Source organism: Hetaerina americana, unplaced genomic scaffold (genome assembly GCF_022747635.1).
Source record: "Hetaerina americana unplaced genomic scaffold, ioHetAmer1.1.p SCAF_5, whole genome shotgun sequence".
NCBI lineage: Eukaryota > Metazoa > Arthropoda > Insecta > Odonata > Calopterygidae > Hetaerina > Hetaerina americana.
In genome coordinates this window covers 67,301,048-67,318,816 of record NW_027287095.1, presented here as the reverse complement: position 1 = coordinate 67,318,816, position 17,769 = coordinate 67,301,048, and the positions used below count along the sequence as shown (strand labels likewise).

General features: G+C 34.0%; 1 protein-coding gene across 1 annotated transcript in view; it reads left to right on the top strand.

The window, feature by feature from the left end:
* HERC2 (E3 ubiquitin-protein ligase HERC2) overlaps positions 1 to 17,769 on the top strand; it is a 137,865-nt gene that overhangs the window by 109,157 nt on the left and 10,939 nt on the right. The window contains exons 67-74 of the mRNA XM_071592171.1: positions 1,484 to 1,661; positions 2,778 to 2,927; positions 4,461 to 4,564; positions 8,052 to 8,158; positions 8,766 to 8,893; positions 11,433 to 11,846; positions 12,730 to 12,940; positions 13,231 to 13,485. Of these exons, the coding sequence (XP_071448272.1) occupies positions 1,484 to 1,661; positions 2,778 to 2,927; positions 4,461 to 4,564; positions 8,052 to 8,158; positions 8,766 to 8,893; positions 11,433 to 11,846; positions 12,730 to 12,940; positions 13,231 to 13,485 (1,547 nt within the window). The remainder of the gene's footprint in view (positions 1 to 1,483; positions 1,662 to 2,777; positions 2,928 to 4,460; positions 4,565 to 8,051; positions 8,159 to 8,765; positions 8,894 to 11,432; positions 11,847 to 12,729; positions 12,941 to 13,230; positions 13,486 to 17,769) is intronic.

The window sequence follows — 17,769 nt, the reverse complement described above, 5'->3', positions numbered from 1 at the left end:
CTAGATAAAGTTATGACCGAAAAAAAATATTCATTCTTATAATTTGATTTTTACTCCTCCTTTGTTTATGCTTCTCTTTTTTGTTGTAATAGTAATGAGGATAGAAATAAGGATTGTTTTGTTGATAGAGAAGGAAAGAGATTTGCATGTTTTAAAAATATATTCTTGTGAAAGAAGCACGATTGTTTTTCATGTTACACATGCATCATAGGAGAACTATTAGCCATAGCAATTGAAATAACTGCTGTTTATAATTTCCTATGTCAAACTAATTGGGTGAAAGAAGCATAATAGAAAGGGCAGTGTAAAGATTAGAAGATATTATGGAGACAGATTGAAATGGGTGTTTCAAAAGGTGAAAGCATCATCAGAAACAAGGAAACAAATCATTGCAATCTATCAGAGCTGATTAATTGATGATTGAGATAAGATAAGATCAGGAAATTGAAAAGAGGAACGAAAAGCAATATCTCAAAGATAATGGACCAGGAAGTTTTGACAGAGGGAATATGATGTCAATGAGGATACCATTTGTCGAGTACTACTTGATTGCAAGTTAAGAAAGGCACTGAAGGAAATAAAATAAGTGGGGTTTTGGGATAGATAATATTTCCTCAGAACTACTCAAGGAAAACTTAAAAGGAAGAATCTAAATGAACTCATTGAGGCTTTGCTCAGTATGAACCCAGTATGAGGATTTGCATTTGGTTAATCAGCATTAGTCCCCATCCCAAAAAAGAGTTAAGCAGTAGTAGGTGAGGAATATAGAATCATACATTTGTTTTTGCTTGCAGAAAAGATAGAAAATTGGACTCAATTAATAAGCACTTTGCAGGTGAGAGAAGTAGACTGGATGAATAGGCGACTTTAGTAATGTGCTTGTTTATATCACCATTGTCTGGTCAGGTTTGTTATGATCAGTTCCATATAATGATTGGCCTGACACTTTCAATGCTACATTTCCAGTTTGTTAGTTTTGTCAACATAAAAATGTTACATTAATTTTTATAATGTGTAAATTTACGTTAATGGTCAATTGCCCAAAATATTATGCTTGTGATTTAATTATTGTAGTGAGAGGATACATCAAGAGCAAATTGTGATGCCCATAGCTTCTCCTGTCATTCTATGGAGTTTAGAATAATTAACAGACAAGTTTGAATTACAAATTTTATTTGGCAAGAAATTTGCTAATGAATGCCCATCACGTATTCAAATCTATTCTTAGTAATTTATTACTTCTGACTATAATTAACTTTTGCCACAGACCACAAAATGAATATCACTTTTTTCAGCTTTGAAGTCCTTCAGAGCAAAATATTGTTTATGCTTGTTCAAAAAGTTGAAATTTCTCATATTCATAAAAATATGCTTAAAATACTAATAAATATTTATTTGGATGTCTTTTGATCATATTTCTTAAATACTTTGTTATTGTAAAAGGATCTAACTCACTCTTGACTGATATGTTGTGTGTTCACAGTCCATGTGACAGGCCACGTGTAATAGAAGCTCTAAGAGGAAAGGAGATTGTAGAAATTGCATGTGGAGGAGCTCATAGTGCTGCCCTAACATCCTCTGGTGAGGCCTATACCTGGGGCAAGGGTCGTTATGGCCGCCTGGGCCATGGAGACAGTGAAGACCAACCTCGCCCTAAATTGGTATGTGATCTATTATTTTTAATTTGATTGTCTCTTAAAACTTCTTTAAAGCAAAATTTATAATGATAGATATACTTTTAAAAATTTGGTGGTAGAGAGTAGATTTTTTATAATCATTCATAATGTTTTTTATTAAATTAAGTACTTCAAGTGATTCTTAATCACTTTATGCATTTAAATGGATCTTCCATGGTGACAATGTAATTAGTCCAGCACCTTTCCCACTGGAAACATCTGTGCAATCACGTATTTTATAGACATTATGCATTAATCTCCTGAGTTTTCATCTGAATTTCCTTAATCTTTTTGTATCTTCATCCCTTTGATTCAATTTTCATTCTGATAAACATGAATATCTTGCTACCTCTCAAGGTGAGGAAAAACATTTTACTCTCACAGTACCATAGGAGGAAATTAAAAAAGCCTGGTCATTTTACTTTATGTCTTGCATTTTTGTTCTGGTGGTGAAGGCTTGGCATGATGGGAGCCCCCAGAGGGAGATCAAAGTCTAATGGTTCTGTAGAGGGATCATGTATCCATACACATGCTGACATGGGCAGTCTAGCCTTGAGTGCTATATCCCTTCATTTTGGCCCTGGCAACCACCCTGGTGTTTGATGTCGCATCCCAATCAGTGGCTAAATGGTGGGTAGGGAGATTTGGAGATAAATGAGGTGTTTAAATGGATCCAGAAAACAATTCATCACAAGATTCTATGGACAGGTTATGAACAGGAGAGAAAATTTAATGCAACTCATGTGCCACAAATATAAGTCTCAAAAATAGCCAAAGGAAAGGAAGCGCTTTGTAAATGGACATCTGAAGACCTGGTCCAATATTAGTCAATTAAGAGTCACTCGCAAGTATTTATTCTGCCTGTTTTGTGACCAGAATGTGTTTGCATAAATACTTCATGTGACTCTAGAGATTTCTTCAATGCTTGAAGCAATTGTTGAAGCTCCTTCATCCCTGCCTAAAAATTCCATTCATAAGTCAAAATTTATTTTAAATGACTGAGAAAAACTATGCTCATTTATATATTATAGAATTAATAATCAATAACAAAAATTATCAGCTTCACATCATTTACTCCCATTTATTTTGGTGATATTTAAGGTGGAAGCACTTCTTGGATACCATGTTGTGGACATCGCTTGTGGAAGTGGTGATGCACAGACTCTTTGTATCACTGATGATGACAATGTTTGGTCTTGGGGAGATGGTGACTATGGAAAACTAGGTCGAGGTGGCTCTGATGGATGTAAGGTGAGTTTAATTCTTTTCTAGGTCTCTTTTATGTTTGTATTACATTGGACAGACTCTTAAATTTAATGTCTTTCCACAATGTGATTGAATGAAATGTCCACTGGTGAGCTTTATTATCTATTTTGAGTTAAATTTCCCTCCTCTATCACCAATGAAAGTTATCTCTGAATACAAGTCGGAGGAAAAGCTCTAAAAACTAAGCTATAGGTTTTATTACAATAGGCTTAATGCAAATGAGAGTATGTATAGAATATTTTTTTACCATAGCCATTGTACTTGAGAATACTTTTTATTCTTATCTACAAGCATGTAATAACTTTGATAATGGAAATTTGATATTATGCGTACAGATAAAACTAATAATATCAATTGTGCCAGGTTATATTTTAGAAACATAATTAGAGGGCATAAACCCAGTTGGCTTATCTTTTCTTCTCTCAATGGTCAACATTGTCATGATTGACATGCATGTCTTGAACTTAATTTTGTATTTAGCTTGTTGTGGTACTATATCATGAAAATTATTTCTAATGAAGAATATACAGTTGTTTTGGAAAGATTTCAGCAAATAGATCAGTTTTGTTATTGAATTGGTTAAATGTTTGCATTTTATCAGTTGTTTGACTTTTAATCTCAAGTGTTGCTAGCTGACATTGAATTCATAATCTAGGTAGCCACAATTCATTTGTCAAATATTATGATAATTCATCCTCTTGATTGTTTGTATTATTAATGTCTAAGTTAGCATCCATCTGTATTATAACGATGTAAAATAATTGTAGGTGCACTTATTTGATAATCTGATTACAATTTCTGTTGATTGATTGCTCATAGGTGGTAATTTTCCTACGTACCCTGGCTCTTTTAGTAATTTTTAAATCTTTTTTCATTTGATGCACTGACATGAACTGTGTAATTTGTTTCATGACAGCAACTTGTATGACTCTCTCAGTCTTGCTACCAGTGATAATGTTACAAATATAATATGCTTTCCTTGTATCAGCATCTCCTATTAATTTGGGTTTTGAGCAAAAATGGAGTAATTTTGCAAGGTTGAAGAATCTATGTATCTCTCTGCAAGTATGTGATTTTACTTGAAGGAAATGATAACCAATCAAATAGAAGTGTTTTGTGTATAATCCATTATATCCAAAGTTGGTAATTTAAATCTTCACTGTGATTGCTGCAAGTCATATGACAAGTGTATCATTGAAGAGAAATCATTATTCCACCATTTACATTCTTTCATCTCTATATTTAAACAAAAACCTGACAATGAAAGAAAAGCCCATATCTGAGATGTTATCAATTCAGCTCGAGGAGGTGCATATAAAGATAAAAGGAAATATCCAAATTTTATTATGTTTATGTAAATTCAATAATTTTTAATAAGCAATATCAGTTAGACAGGGTACTATGGTAAAGAAGAAATTACATTAGATGTAGCAAATAATGTAAAATATGACAAGTTTAGTAGAATAAGAAAAGGATGTGTTATAATTTCTTCATTTTGTTTCATTTTTATCATTATAGATACCAATGAAAATAGAATCTCTTGCTGGACTTGGAGTTATCAAAGTAGAATGTGGTTCTCAATTCTCTGTAGCTCTCACACGCTCTGGTAGTGTTTATACATGGTAAGTGAATAATGTTTCATAATTTCACATTTGTTGCCCTGAAAAAAGGACTTACATGTTTTAATCCTGATGATGTCCTTAGCCTTTGTTTCTCTAGTTAATACACAACTAATGACAAAGGTAATACTGGACTAAAACTATGCTGAACTCAGCGTTCAAAAGTTTGGATTTATCATTTGAAGCTAATATTAGAGATGGGTTTTCATATGTATATGTTTTGACCACGTGAATTAAATATTTGCTTGTACAAGGTCTGTTCAAAAAAAGATGAGACTAGTCTTTTTATGCACAACCTGCTCGATGGATCACAATCAGTGAGGTGTTGCCTTATAGTGGCATCTGTGAGAAGTGAAACTACACCCTGCCTGTGGCTCTATCTCGATATTTGTGTGCACAACAGCGATTCTTGTCTGAGCTTGCACATGCCTGCTGTACAAATTCTTGTGTCAGTAAGAATGAAGTGTGTGCATTTCATTTTGTTTTAACCTCCGGAAAAATGCAACTGAAACTAATGCAATGATTCAAGAGGCATTTGGTAATGAATCTATGAGCTGGGCAAGGTTGGAGGAAGGGAGGAGTGGTAGGTAGGGTCCATTTTCCCCACAACCCAAAAAAAATCTCTGATGTCACGATCAAACATAAAGGTGGTGATGATCATTTGCTATGATTTCGAAGGAATAATTCATTATGAAAATGTCCCCAAAGCACTAACAGTGAATGGGCAGCACTATATAGGGGTAATGAGAAGGTTAAGACACACCATGTGTGGAAGAGACCACAAATGTAAAAAACAAATCTTGGTACTTCACACATCACAACAACCCACTGGTGCACTCATCATTGATTGCTATCAATTTTTTGGCCCAAAACTGCATATCAGTGTTTCTCCAGCCACCCTTCTCATCAAATCCTGCTCCAGCGGACTATTTCCTATTTCCTAAGTTGAACTCCACCTTGAAAGGACACCAATTTGAAACTATTGAAGATATCAAACAAAATTGCACCGCAGACTTAAAGGCTATCCCAAAATAAGTGTTCCAGGTGGAATTCGAAAGCTGGAAAGAAATAGGGAGCATTTTATTGGCAGCCAAAGGCTGTATTTTGACGTCAATGAGCATGACTTAAGGTTAACTAACACAATCAAGGGTTTATTCAAACAGTCTCATTTATGTTTTGGCGGATTTTGTTTAGCAGAACTTGCTGGTCAAAATCAGATAAAATTAATGTATATTCTATTGCCTGTGTATTCCCCATGCATTTTTTATTTCTAAGCTGTTTTCACAAATTTTCACTGATGGCCAGTTCGACGTTGAAACATGCAGAATAGAAACAAGCATCATTTGCTTTGAATTATCCCTAAAGCAAAAGACTATAATATCAACATCGTAAATGATAGAAGAGAACATTATGGTAAATAAATATCTCTCATAGGTCCTGACATTAGGTCTACATTGAATACAATCTCTTGGTTTTCTGACTAACTAAAGCTTTCCCATCTTAGTTTAACTGTTTAGCTAGGTTCAAGAATTTATGGGAATAAATTCGCGTATTTCATCATTTAAAAAAATCAATGGTAGGATAAAATTAGAAAATAGGAATGAACTTCATTGAATTAAAAATAACAATTTCAGCAGTAATAAAAATACAATCCATATTATTTTATCCACCAATAAACAAGGTTATCAAGTCCATATATAAATTTTCTCAATTTTTATGGTGATGTACATGCTCACTTCACTTTTGTTTTTAACAAAAAAATGTAGCTTAGGTATATTGTAGGTTTGCCATAAGTGAATTCTGATTCTTACTTTAACAGGACAGCCAACCACTTTGGAAAATTGGGATAAAGTAAAGAATTTTTCAACTTGTTGAAAACTTTTGGCAAAAGTAGTTGATTGAATTTTTAAAAAAATCTAGAATACGATATTTGAATCACGACTGTATGATGAGGACAATATTCCTTACAGTTATGAGACTGTTTTCCATTTGGTATAGGCCATTGTGTGTTTGCATGGATAAATCCTGGTTAAACCAAATTTTCATTGAACCAACGTAGGTGATACCAGCAGTACACACTGTAATGAAGGTTGGTTTACTTCATGTGCCTATCAGATTTCAAAAAGTTGGAAGAAAAATTTAGAAAAAATAGAATTTCTGTTGAGAGAATTAGGAAAAAGTTGAGGTAGAGAATTTTGAAAACAAGTGGCCCCCTTTGTTCATATGTTTTAGAAAGCCGTCACATCAGATATATGTTCTGGTTTTTGCATCACTGATCCGTAGCATCAGGAGAAAGCTTTCATGCAACGCATTCACGGTTGTACACTCACAGCAGGGCTTCATCATAATATCATAGAGGCATGTTGGTAAAAGAACCAGACGGGTAATAAAGCACTCCAGCTTGTTTGAAACAACGGTTTGAATACACCCTTGTCGTCAACTAATACAAATAATGTATTTTTGTGTATCACTCATTTAAAAAGGTCACAGAAAATTTCTGAAGACACTGACATTTTACATGTGTTAACTTGTGAAAAGTTGGAGCCTCTAATTAAGGATTTATTATCTGCAATTATAGATTGATAATTTACAAATCTAATAAATAAAATAAGTTTCTCAGCAACTCTTATTCCTACCTCAATTTTTTCCTGTACCTCTTTAATCATTTCCTAGGCATAAAAGTAGAGAAGTACTTATGATAACAGAATCAGCTTATCTGACTGTTTCACTCCCATGCCTATCATTGCCAATTCAAAGTCTCACTCAGCTACCTTTGCTTCTGCATTCGGATTAATATTGACTTTATAAACAATGCATCTCAACTTTATTCAATATTCTACAGTAATTGCATTCAATACATCTACTTCAAACTGTTAAAATCTTTCTCAGAATAAAAATGAGACAAAAGATACCATTTGACTATGCTCTGTATTCCTTTCTATTAATGTTCTTACTACCTCTTAGGTATCGCATATTCCCGTCTTCCTCCTTCACTCAAACTGATCTTCATCTAAGTGGTAATTTGCTATTGTGTTATCTTCAATTACTGATTATTGCATTACATTTCTCACTTGTATAGTTAAATTAAACCCTCCTTTAGTCCTACATATTGCTGTTGTAATAAGGAATGAGTTGAGGTGTCAATTTAGCAATCGTTTTTAATATAAAAAGGGTTTCAGGATTCTATTTAAAAATCCACAAATGTGACAACCCTGGTCAAATTTCTGTTGACTGTATGGAATAAAATTTCTGATAGATTATTATGCTAAAATAGTCCTCCAGCAACTTTTTACAATGGTATTTTGGCAAGAAATGGAGATTGCATGTATCCAAAACAATGCTGGACTGGAGTCCTAGGATTCAAAGTCATGAATTATCAGGACGATCTTTTTATATTTTTTGCCAAAAAAAAGAGAAATTTAAGAAAATAAGTTATGAGTTTGCATTAATGTTTCGATGACTGATTATCAGACATACATTTGCTATTCAGGGGTAAAGGTGATTACCATAGACTTGGGCATGGCACAGATGATCACGTGCGGCGTCCTCGTAAAGTTGCTGCACTGCAGGGCAAGAAGGTGATTTCCATTGCAACAGGTAAATAAATTTAACTAAAAAGATATTACATATATTGTGTATAGCCTAAAAAGATGAAGGTATTTGAGCTAATGGTTGAACATGTGTACAGGTACTTAATCAAAGTATTTTTAATTTACCACAAGTCATTATTGTCAAAGCTACCCTTTGGCCATAGCTATCCATTCAACCTAATTCATTTTTTCAGCAAAATGAAGCTATCATTTCCTCACTTCCTGAGAACTTAATTTACATTTACTTGAAAATTTACTATTACTTTTCTTAGTTTGGGAGATAAGTTATGATAGCCATTTATTTCAATCTGTTTATATTTAGCTGACTCTTCTTCATACACTAGATTAGCATCTAACATATCTCAGCAAAAAAAATCTTCCATTCAGCAGTAAGTAATCACTGAAATGATGTTGATGTCTTTGCAATGCTAAAGAAATGTAGTAAATTCTCCACTGTTAAACATTCTCAAACAATCACAGTATGAAAACTTAACAACACCAAGGGCTGAGTTTTTAATCATTGAGACTTTTTTGAGCAATTCTATATTTTGCATTGCTAGGCATTTGAAAAACTGATATAGGATCCTGTATTAAGTTGAGATATTATCTTTAAGGTTCCCTTCACTGTGTGGCTTGCACGGATGCAGGTGAAGTGTATACTTGGGGAGATAATGATGAGGGACAACTGGGTGATGGCACCACCAATGCAATACAAAGACCACGTCTTGTAGCAGCACTGCAAGTGAGTTACCTCATTCTTTATTAGTTACTAATATATATTTTATTTTATTGGAGCTATAACTATGTATACTAGGTATGCACATAATAATAAACCATAAACACAGTAATCAACCCGAAGGTCGGTTTAGTAGGTGATGGTAGAGATCACCCAGTACTAAGCCCTATACGGCGTGTGAAAATTCACACATCAGGGTAGGGGGGCCAGTTCCTTTCCCTGTGCCGGTTATGGTTCCCCAGGAAGACCTGGTACCCGAAAAAATTACTTTTAGCTTGGGTGGAGCGGCAGGTGCCCAGAGTGCCTTGCCCGGGAATCGAACCCGGGACCCTCCGGTCAGCAGTCCAACTCTCTACCCACTGGACTACCGCGACCTTCGCACATAATAGTACAGACCTATATTATTTGTTGAATTGAAATCCAGATTGTGAGACTAAAAATTATCTCATTAAGACATATATGCCTCCAAAAGTTGGAAAAAATATATTTAATATGTATAAGATTTAAGTTTTCTGCATGGAGTGTTTATAAGATCATAAAAGCTGCTCCCGTACAGAGGAAGAAGGTGATTTCCATTTCTACATGGGAGAAAATTTCACTACGAAATGTAAGGTAAAACCTTCTATGTATAGACCCCTTGTATGCATAATCCTTAAATTTACATACATGTTATGGCCCTAGTAGCTCTTCATATAAATCAATATCAATGATTTATTTGTCCAAGGATCATATGGCACAAAAGAAAAATTTCATATTTAGCGTACGACATGTCAAATGGGAATAAATAACATTACCAACAAGATGGTATTAAATGGTGCTATGGATGATAATTCTTTTCAGCCAGAGGCATGTCAGCTTACATTTGAAGGATATACGAGGGGCTACTCAAAAATAGCCGGAATATTGCTGCGGATGGCGTAGCTTATATAGTACGCATTTCTTCCGCTGAGTGAGCGTAGCGCAAATCGTTCTGAGTCCTGTGCAGGTATTGTTGTCATCTGGGAAGGTTGTGTTCAGTCACAAAAATCCATTTTGTAGAAGCAGTTTTGCTTGCTCCTCATTTTTCATCATGGCAAATTTAAGTGGACTACTACTGTGAAATTTTGCTTCCTGCTTGGGAAAAAAGCTGGAGAACCTGTTGTGATGTTATAAACAGCTTACAAGGATTGTGTTTCGTAATAAATTCAAATGTACTGATGGTTTTCTCCTTTCAAAGGAGGTGAAAAGTCACTTGATGACAAACCTCATTCAGGGCTTCAACAGAAATGAAGCCAGTGGAAAACTTCATAGCCGCTTCGCCCAAAAAAGCTCCTCAAGTAAAATCAAACCTCAAGGCAATGCTCATTTGTTTTTTTTATGTGAGAGGGTTAGTGCATTCTGAATTCATCCCATCAGGTCAGATTTGTTACTCAGTAAAGCCTGTTACACAAAAGATTTGTGGGAGACCAAGACTGGTTTTCCAACATGGCTCGTGCAGCCATTTCAGTCTTTTTTTGCCTTTTAACCAAAAATAAGATAACTCCCTTGCCCCACACCCCTTACTCACCTGACCTTGCTCCATGCAATTTCTTCTTGTTTCCTTTAATAAAGAGGGACATGACAGGACAATGTTTTGATGACTTGGAAGTGATGAAACAAAAGAGGCAGGAGCTGTTGGGCGTCAAAACAGGAAGAGGCAACACATTGAACTTCCTGGAAAGAGAAAGACTTGGGGTATCATACCTGACATTGGCTATCAAGCATAACATTTTTCTCTTGTAGTTTAAGCATTGAAACAGCTTGAGGGGAAGAATCCAAAAACAATATATTTGGTACAATATGAGAGTAAAAAAGATCTTAATAGATTGAGAGGAGAGTGTAATCACAATGAAATGAATAGTGGGAATAAGAAGCACAATGAGTTGTCTATTCAGAATAATGTCCATATGAGAAATACAATTTGAACCTCAAATGTACCTTCATGTATCCTGAATCTCAGAATTTTCATGAACTCTCACCACCCCACAGAAATAAGAAGCTGATTTTTATCCTTTTTTTCTCTGTTTACATTCATAGCTATAATTTTTTATGTTTATATTATATTTGTTTTGGTTGGTGAAAATTAGTTTTGCCTAGTTCTAAGTAAAAGTACAGAGTAAAATGATTTTAGAAAGTTAAAGCTGTGATAGTAAACTTCATTGGATTTGATAAAATGTATGCTAATGAATTTTCAAAATTATTGTGACCAGTTTTCTGTCAACTTGGTAATCTGAACTGAGCAAAAATGTTAAGGCTTTGTTTTCCCAATGGGATTATTTTTTTATCACTCAAAATAATGTCACAGCTGTTAATTGACATTAGTTACTTGATAAAGTTATGTCTTGTAAGTCTTTGTTATCTCAGGTATAACCTTATGGAATTTGTATAACATATTGAAATGAAATAATTTACTTTGTAATTCCACACACTTTAATAGTGTGTGGAATCAATAATTAAATTATTTCATTTCAATATCTTGTAAGTCTTTTTTGGCCTGGTGTCTTATTATTTTTATTTTACCTTTCAGGGGAAAAAAATCACTCGCGTAGCATGTGGCTCTGCACACACATTAGCATGGAGTACAAGCAAACCTGTTTCAGCTGCTGGCAGACTTCCAGCACGTGTTCCACTGGAGTATGATCTGTTGAGGGACATTCCGATTCCCATCCTTCGTAATCGCCTCCTTCTTCTACATAACTTCTCAGATCTCTTTTGCCCAAGTGTGGCTATGTTCCCATTGGGGAGCGGGGTAAAACTTGGGGCTTCAATGGATCCTTCTAGCAGCCGTGGGAGGAAAGGTGGTGGGGAGAGTAGTGGTACCAAGACTACGGAGGATGAACATAAATCTGGGGATACAGAATGGGAGGGACCCCTTCGTGGAAACTTGGATAAGCTCCGTGGAATATTGGTTTCTACTGCAAAGGAAACTACATTTAGAAAGGTTAGCAAATAAATTCTCTTATATTTCACTTTACTTTTGGGATCAATGATCCATTGGTGTGATAAAATTCACTGAATAATATCATTGGGGTTTAAGTTTATAGGTTATGATTCAAGAGCCATTTACTTTAATTATTCATGTTGTCAATAATCAGTACATTGGAAAATGCTAAGCATTGTTAAGCAAGTAAGATTACAGCTAAAAGTTCTTAAGGATATCTTCGTATTTGTAAATTTTCTTGGCCATTGTATATTTTATTTTTCCTATATTCTCATTTTCATTCTTCAAGTGGTCTTCTCACAATTTTTAGTTCAGTGAAAAATACCTAGTGATAAAAGTGATGAGATATTTAATAGGGAAGTGTGATGCAGGGTTTTTAAATGCAATGGATATCTAGTATATCATATGAACTATCTACATATGCAATGAATATATCTAATCAGGCACGGGCAAAAGTTAATGCGGTCACAAGATGTGCAATTTTTTAACTAAATTCGTCCAGGTAATAACCATCATGGAATAATCATGTGTGTACCTCAGTTTTCTATGCTTGATATAGTATGCCATAGAAACATAATTAATATTTTGTTCTGACATAAGAATTTTGTATTCTAGAAAGTTTGGATGTAGGTAACAGGTTTTGCAATTTCTGTTGACAAATATTTTTCAACTTGATTTGATTCATTAAATTTTTTGCTGATTTGATTCAAAGCCTGTGATAACAAAGCTTTGCACTCCCTTAATATCCATGTGTTCAAGAGTAGTTGGGAGTTCATTTGATAGCACTTCATTTAGATAGCACTTTATGCATCTCAGTGTTCTTATGAAAAAATTGTTTCACAGACGATTTGCACTTTTCTTAATTTCTATTACTTAACCAAAGGTGGTACAAGCTACAATGGTGAGGGACAGACAGCATGGTCCTGTTATTGAACTGAATCGAATTCAAGTTCGGAGATCAAGGTCGAGTGGAGGGCTAGCAGGCCCCCATGGTGTTCGATCTGTATTTGGCCAAATGGTATCCAAGATGGAACTCCTCTTCCGTGGCGATGCTCTTCTTCTCCCACACCGTGTGTGGAAAGTTAAATTTGTTGGTATGTATTTTAAAATGTTTAATCCATAAAAATTTTTAACTTAGAATCAAGAATTTTATTTCATATGATTCATTTGCATTTTCAATATTGTCATTTCTAAGAACATGAATGATTATTTTTGTATCAGTATACTCAACTTTATATACTTCAATTTCAAAGCATCATATTAAGCGTAGTGATATGTTATGTGATGGATGATAGAAAGTGAAATAAAAATACAAACTGTCACAGTGCAATACTGATGATTACTTTTCTTTTAATTAATGATTTTCAATGTTTTTTAATCCCAGGTGAAAGTGTTGATGATTGTGGTGGTGGTTACAGCGAAAGCATTGCAGAAATGTGTGAAGAATTGCAGGAAGGAGCTGTGGCTCTCCTTGTGCCTACTCCAAATGCCCGTGGAGACCATGATTATGCTCCACCCCCAACCACTGTGAATGCAACTGGGACAAATGGCAATCAATCTTCTGTGGGACGTGACGCTTGTTTCCTTCTCAACGCACAAGCCAATACACCATTTCACATGAGGATGTTTAGATTTTTAGGCAAGTAATTTTTCATACAATTTATTCTCTGAGGTTAACTCCTCTTTTCCAATCAAGCCATCTTGGAAGATATGGTAGATATTTTGCAAAGAAAATCTCCAGGGATGGTAAAAATCAATTTTGTATTGTATATCAAGATTTGATGCTAGCAAGGATGTCCTTGACCTGAAGAGAAAATTATTTCAATTTTTATTGAAATTGATCTGTGTTAAAACATTTACATGAGATATTTTACTTCTTTAAATGTATAATAATTATTTTCATAATTGTTATGAATGTTCAAGAATTAACATTGATACTGATATATATTCTTAAATTAAAATGAAAAGCCAAAGATATATAACATTATATTCAAGAAGGTGTGTAGCCAAGAACTTATGCAGTGCTTTAATATAAACTCATTAGTATAAAAAATCAATCATAAGTGTTCAAGGACTCTCAGAAGGAACATTAGTCTAAATTTATTGTAATTATAATTATTGAGTGACCTAACATAGACTGCTGGCAGATTTAGGATTGTTCTGGAAAAGAGTTCATGCAGAATTCAAAAACATAAACATAAAACGGAAATTAATAAGCATTAAAAGACTATGTAGATAGTTGTACTTTCTGGTCATCCATCAAAATTTCATCAACAGTACTTCACCAGCTAGAAATTTTTCACTAAGCTCTTAAATTTGTTCCTAGAGTCGGTAAATTATAAAGATTTTGGGAGAGAATTATGTGTTTTTGTTCCAACCATTGAAGTGCCCCTTTGTGATCTTTATTCTTACATAATAATAATAATAATAATAATCTTTATTTGCCCAGAAGACACTGACACAGTGTAATAGATACATCAGATAAGTGTATAGGACACGTCATATGTACATATAGATGTTAAACAATGATGAAATTCAGAAAAGCATGACACAATAATAAATTTTTTGCATAAAATATATTCCATATTCAGTATGGTTATTTTTTCTCCATGAATTCCATTACAGAATAAAACTGTTCTTTCCTTAAAAATGATATTAATTTCTTTTTGAACAGGACTGGATCCTTTACGTACTTAAAATCGTAAGGGAGCCTGTTCAGTGCAAGGAGGCCCATTGATTTAGGCCCCAGGGATGTATTTAAAGTCCTGCAATAAGTTTGATGCAGGTCTCTGCAGGCTCTGGTTTGGTGGCAATGAACGTTGTCATTTGTCATATGATTGGATATATTACTTTTAGCGAAAATGCATACGACATAAATGTAAATACATGGAACAGTCAGAATATTTAACCTTTTGAAGAAGGAAAGACAAGGTGCATTGTAGGGAGCATTGCATATTAATCATATTAAACATTTTTGAGCTTTAAAAATTGAATCAGAATGAGGGGAAGAACCCCAGAACAGAATACTATAGATAATTAAAGAATAAAATTCTCCGTAATAAATTGAAAGTAAGATATCAAGGCTTACAGATTTCCTAATACTTCTAATAAGAAAGCAAATGGAATTTAACCTGCTACGAAGATTGCATATGTGTTCATCCCATGATAAATTTTTATTTATAACAACTCCCAAAAACTTGGATCTAGAAATTTGAGGTACACACGTTCCCCCTAGGTCAATGGCCAATGAAGCAGGGGCTTTATTTTTATTAGAGAAGTATATGAGTCCAGACTTGTCAGGGTTGAGTTTCAGAGAATTTTGTGAACACCATTCACAAAGAAGTTCGGAAACTCTAGCTGCTGTCAAGGTCAAGTTGTTTAACGATGGTGCTGATACAATTACGTTAGTGTCATCAGCATATAAAATTGGCTCGGCTCCTGGAACTGACTGCAGAACTTTTGGTAAGTCATTAATGTAAAGTAAAAATAGGATAGGGCCCAAGACTGAGCCTTGGGGTACACCTAATGTAACTTCTTTACTAGGAGAAGTAAAATTAGTACCGTTCTTTGACAAAATAACCTGTTGGTGCCTTGCGCTGAGGTAAGATTTGATCCAGTTATAAGGGATACCTCTGATGCCATAGTGTCCTAATGTTTTTGCTACTTCTTTTACAATTGGGATAACACATTCAAATAGAAAGGAAAATTTACTCTAAAAATGGTCAGAACTGTCATCAGTGGAGTCAGCAAAAAAACATTTTGCCAGTTTTCCTTTGTGAGCAAGAAGTTCCGATGTTGAACGTTATTTCAAAAGAATTCTCTCTTAGAACCAGTAGTATTTATATTGTTAACAGACTTTTCAAGTAAAATTAAATTAGCTTCAGTCTAATGGCAGTGTGTCAAAATAAAGGATGACTTCTATGTGAGTATTTTAAAATTATATATCAAGGTAATTAAGAATGTGTTATCACCTTCATTACTTTTCAATCTTAATATTCTCCATGTATTAATTGGAATGCTTCTTTTGCTCAATTGCTTCTTAACAAAGTTACTGACTTTTTTGCTAACTGTTTCCATGGGAAAATTCCAACAGAGCACTCATTGCTGGATGCCTTATTTATAATGTGTGGTCTGTAAGGTTCTCTTTTTGCATTTTTTTTAACTTCAATGAAATCATCTCTATCATACTTATTAGGACTAGACTCTTCCTTTGCAATGACTGTAGATATCTGTGTACATCTAAATACTGAATGCATGCATTAGAATTTCGTTGAAATAAAACAGTTCACCTTGGTCATTTTTGTTTCACTGACTGCCTGTAATTTGATGTTTATCTAGGATTCATTCTGAAATTCAGAACTGGGAACAACATTGCTGTCTCACAAGCCCAATGTACTCTTAATATTCTTAAATTCCAACTCAAGTACATTAATGTCAAGGTTTTGAACTATAATCAGTTCTATAAAATCCAATAACTTCATTTGTGAGTGTTTCACTATGCTAATAATTCCCTCTTACCTTTTGTAAAGACTTAAGACTAACTGCAAGGCATGTGGTGGGAATGAGCACGATTTACATGTAAATTAATAATTACAACTGGAATTTATATCACTTGGTTCATTTTTTCTTAACACCATTTTGATTGGGATGAAAAAATGATTGGCAACCAAAGGCTTACATTAATGAACTTAAACTGTAGGATATTATTTGAGAACAAACTAACTTGTCTTCTGCCATCACATCAGTCCCCAGGATGGGGAAATGAGGAAATCACTCCTATATTCCTTTATACATACTGAATGGCATCGTAAACGACCTCAGCAGTCAGTTGTCTCCCCTAAAGCTAGTACTACAACTGAATGATGACTAAAATATTATTATTTTCATAATGAAAGAAAATTTCAACACTCAGTATTTATGATATTTATCGATGCTCTGCTTAGATTCATGATAGAGTCAAAGGCTATAATTTTATGAGAAATAGCTACTGCCCGACTGGATAATAATATTGATTTCTTCAAAATCTTCAAATGACAGAACATAACCCTATGTATCAGCGGCAAACATATTGATCTGTGAGTTTTAAACGTGTTCATATGCATCACCGTTTATACATTTTGTTTTTCTCTTGAGCAGTGTTATTTTGCATAAGTAAAACCTCTTTAATTGTTCTATTTGAGATATCAAAATAGTTAGACTTTGAAATATCTAATTATTTTTACTATCCAGGCTTGAACTAAACATTGAAAATTTTAATTTTAACTGTAAATATATTTGACAACTAAATTCATGGCTCTTTTACCTCTCTATTGCAATTTATAGTAATTAATCTACTAAGAGGGTTATTTAAAGTTTCATATTGTTTTGGAATAATGAACTTTCCATTAAGGATACTAAGGAAATAATAAGTAATGCTTGTGAACATGTATCAGTATGCAATGAACTTGTCCATGTATATAATCAATGAAATTAATGTAACTCATTTTTTTACAATAGATGTTGAAACTGCATATTTTTCTGATTTTTCCGTCATTTTCCCCACCATTATGAGTCTTGTATGGTAGCACCCCTTTAGTTCTTTGTTTCTCTCTTCCATTGAAATGAACTTTGTGGGTTGGTATGGTTATTGAACTGGGGTGAGAATCTCTTTCATTAGCTCTCAATGAAAGGTACCTTCTACTGAATCAAGAACTTGATGTTTCTTACAATTCCCTGTCAGAATTATTGTAGATAGCATATGCACTCACTATGTGTCGAAATCAGCTTTATCCCTTCCTCTTTTTACAATGAACTTCATTTATTATCTATGCTTATTTTGCATGAAATATTTATGTAACTAGAAGTTTAAACCTTTGAATGACTTTGCGAAGAAATAAGGTGCACAATGAAATTGAAAGTAAACAACTTTCAATATTAAGATTTA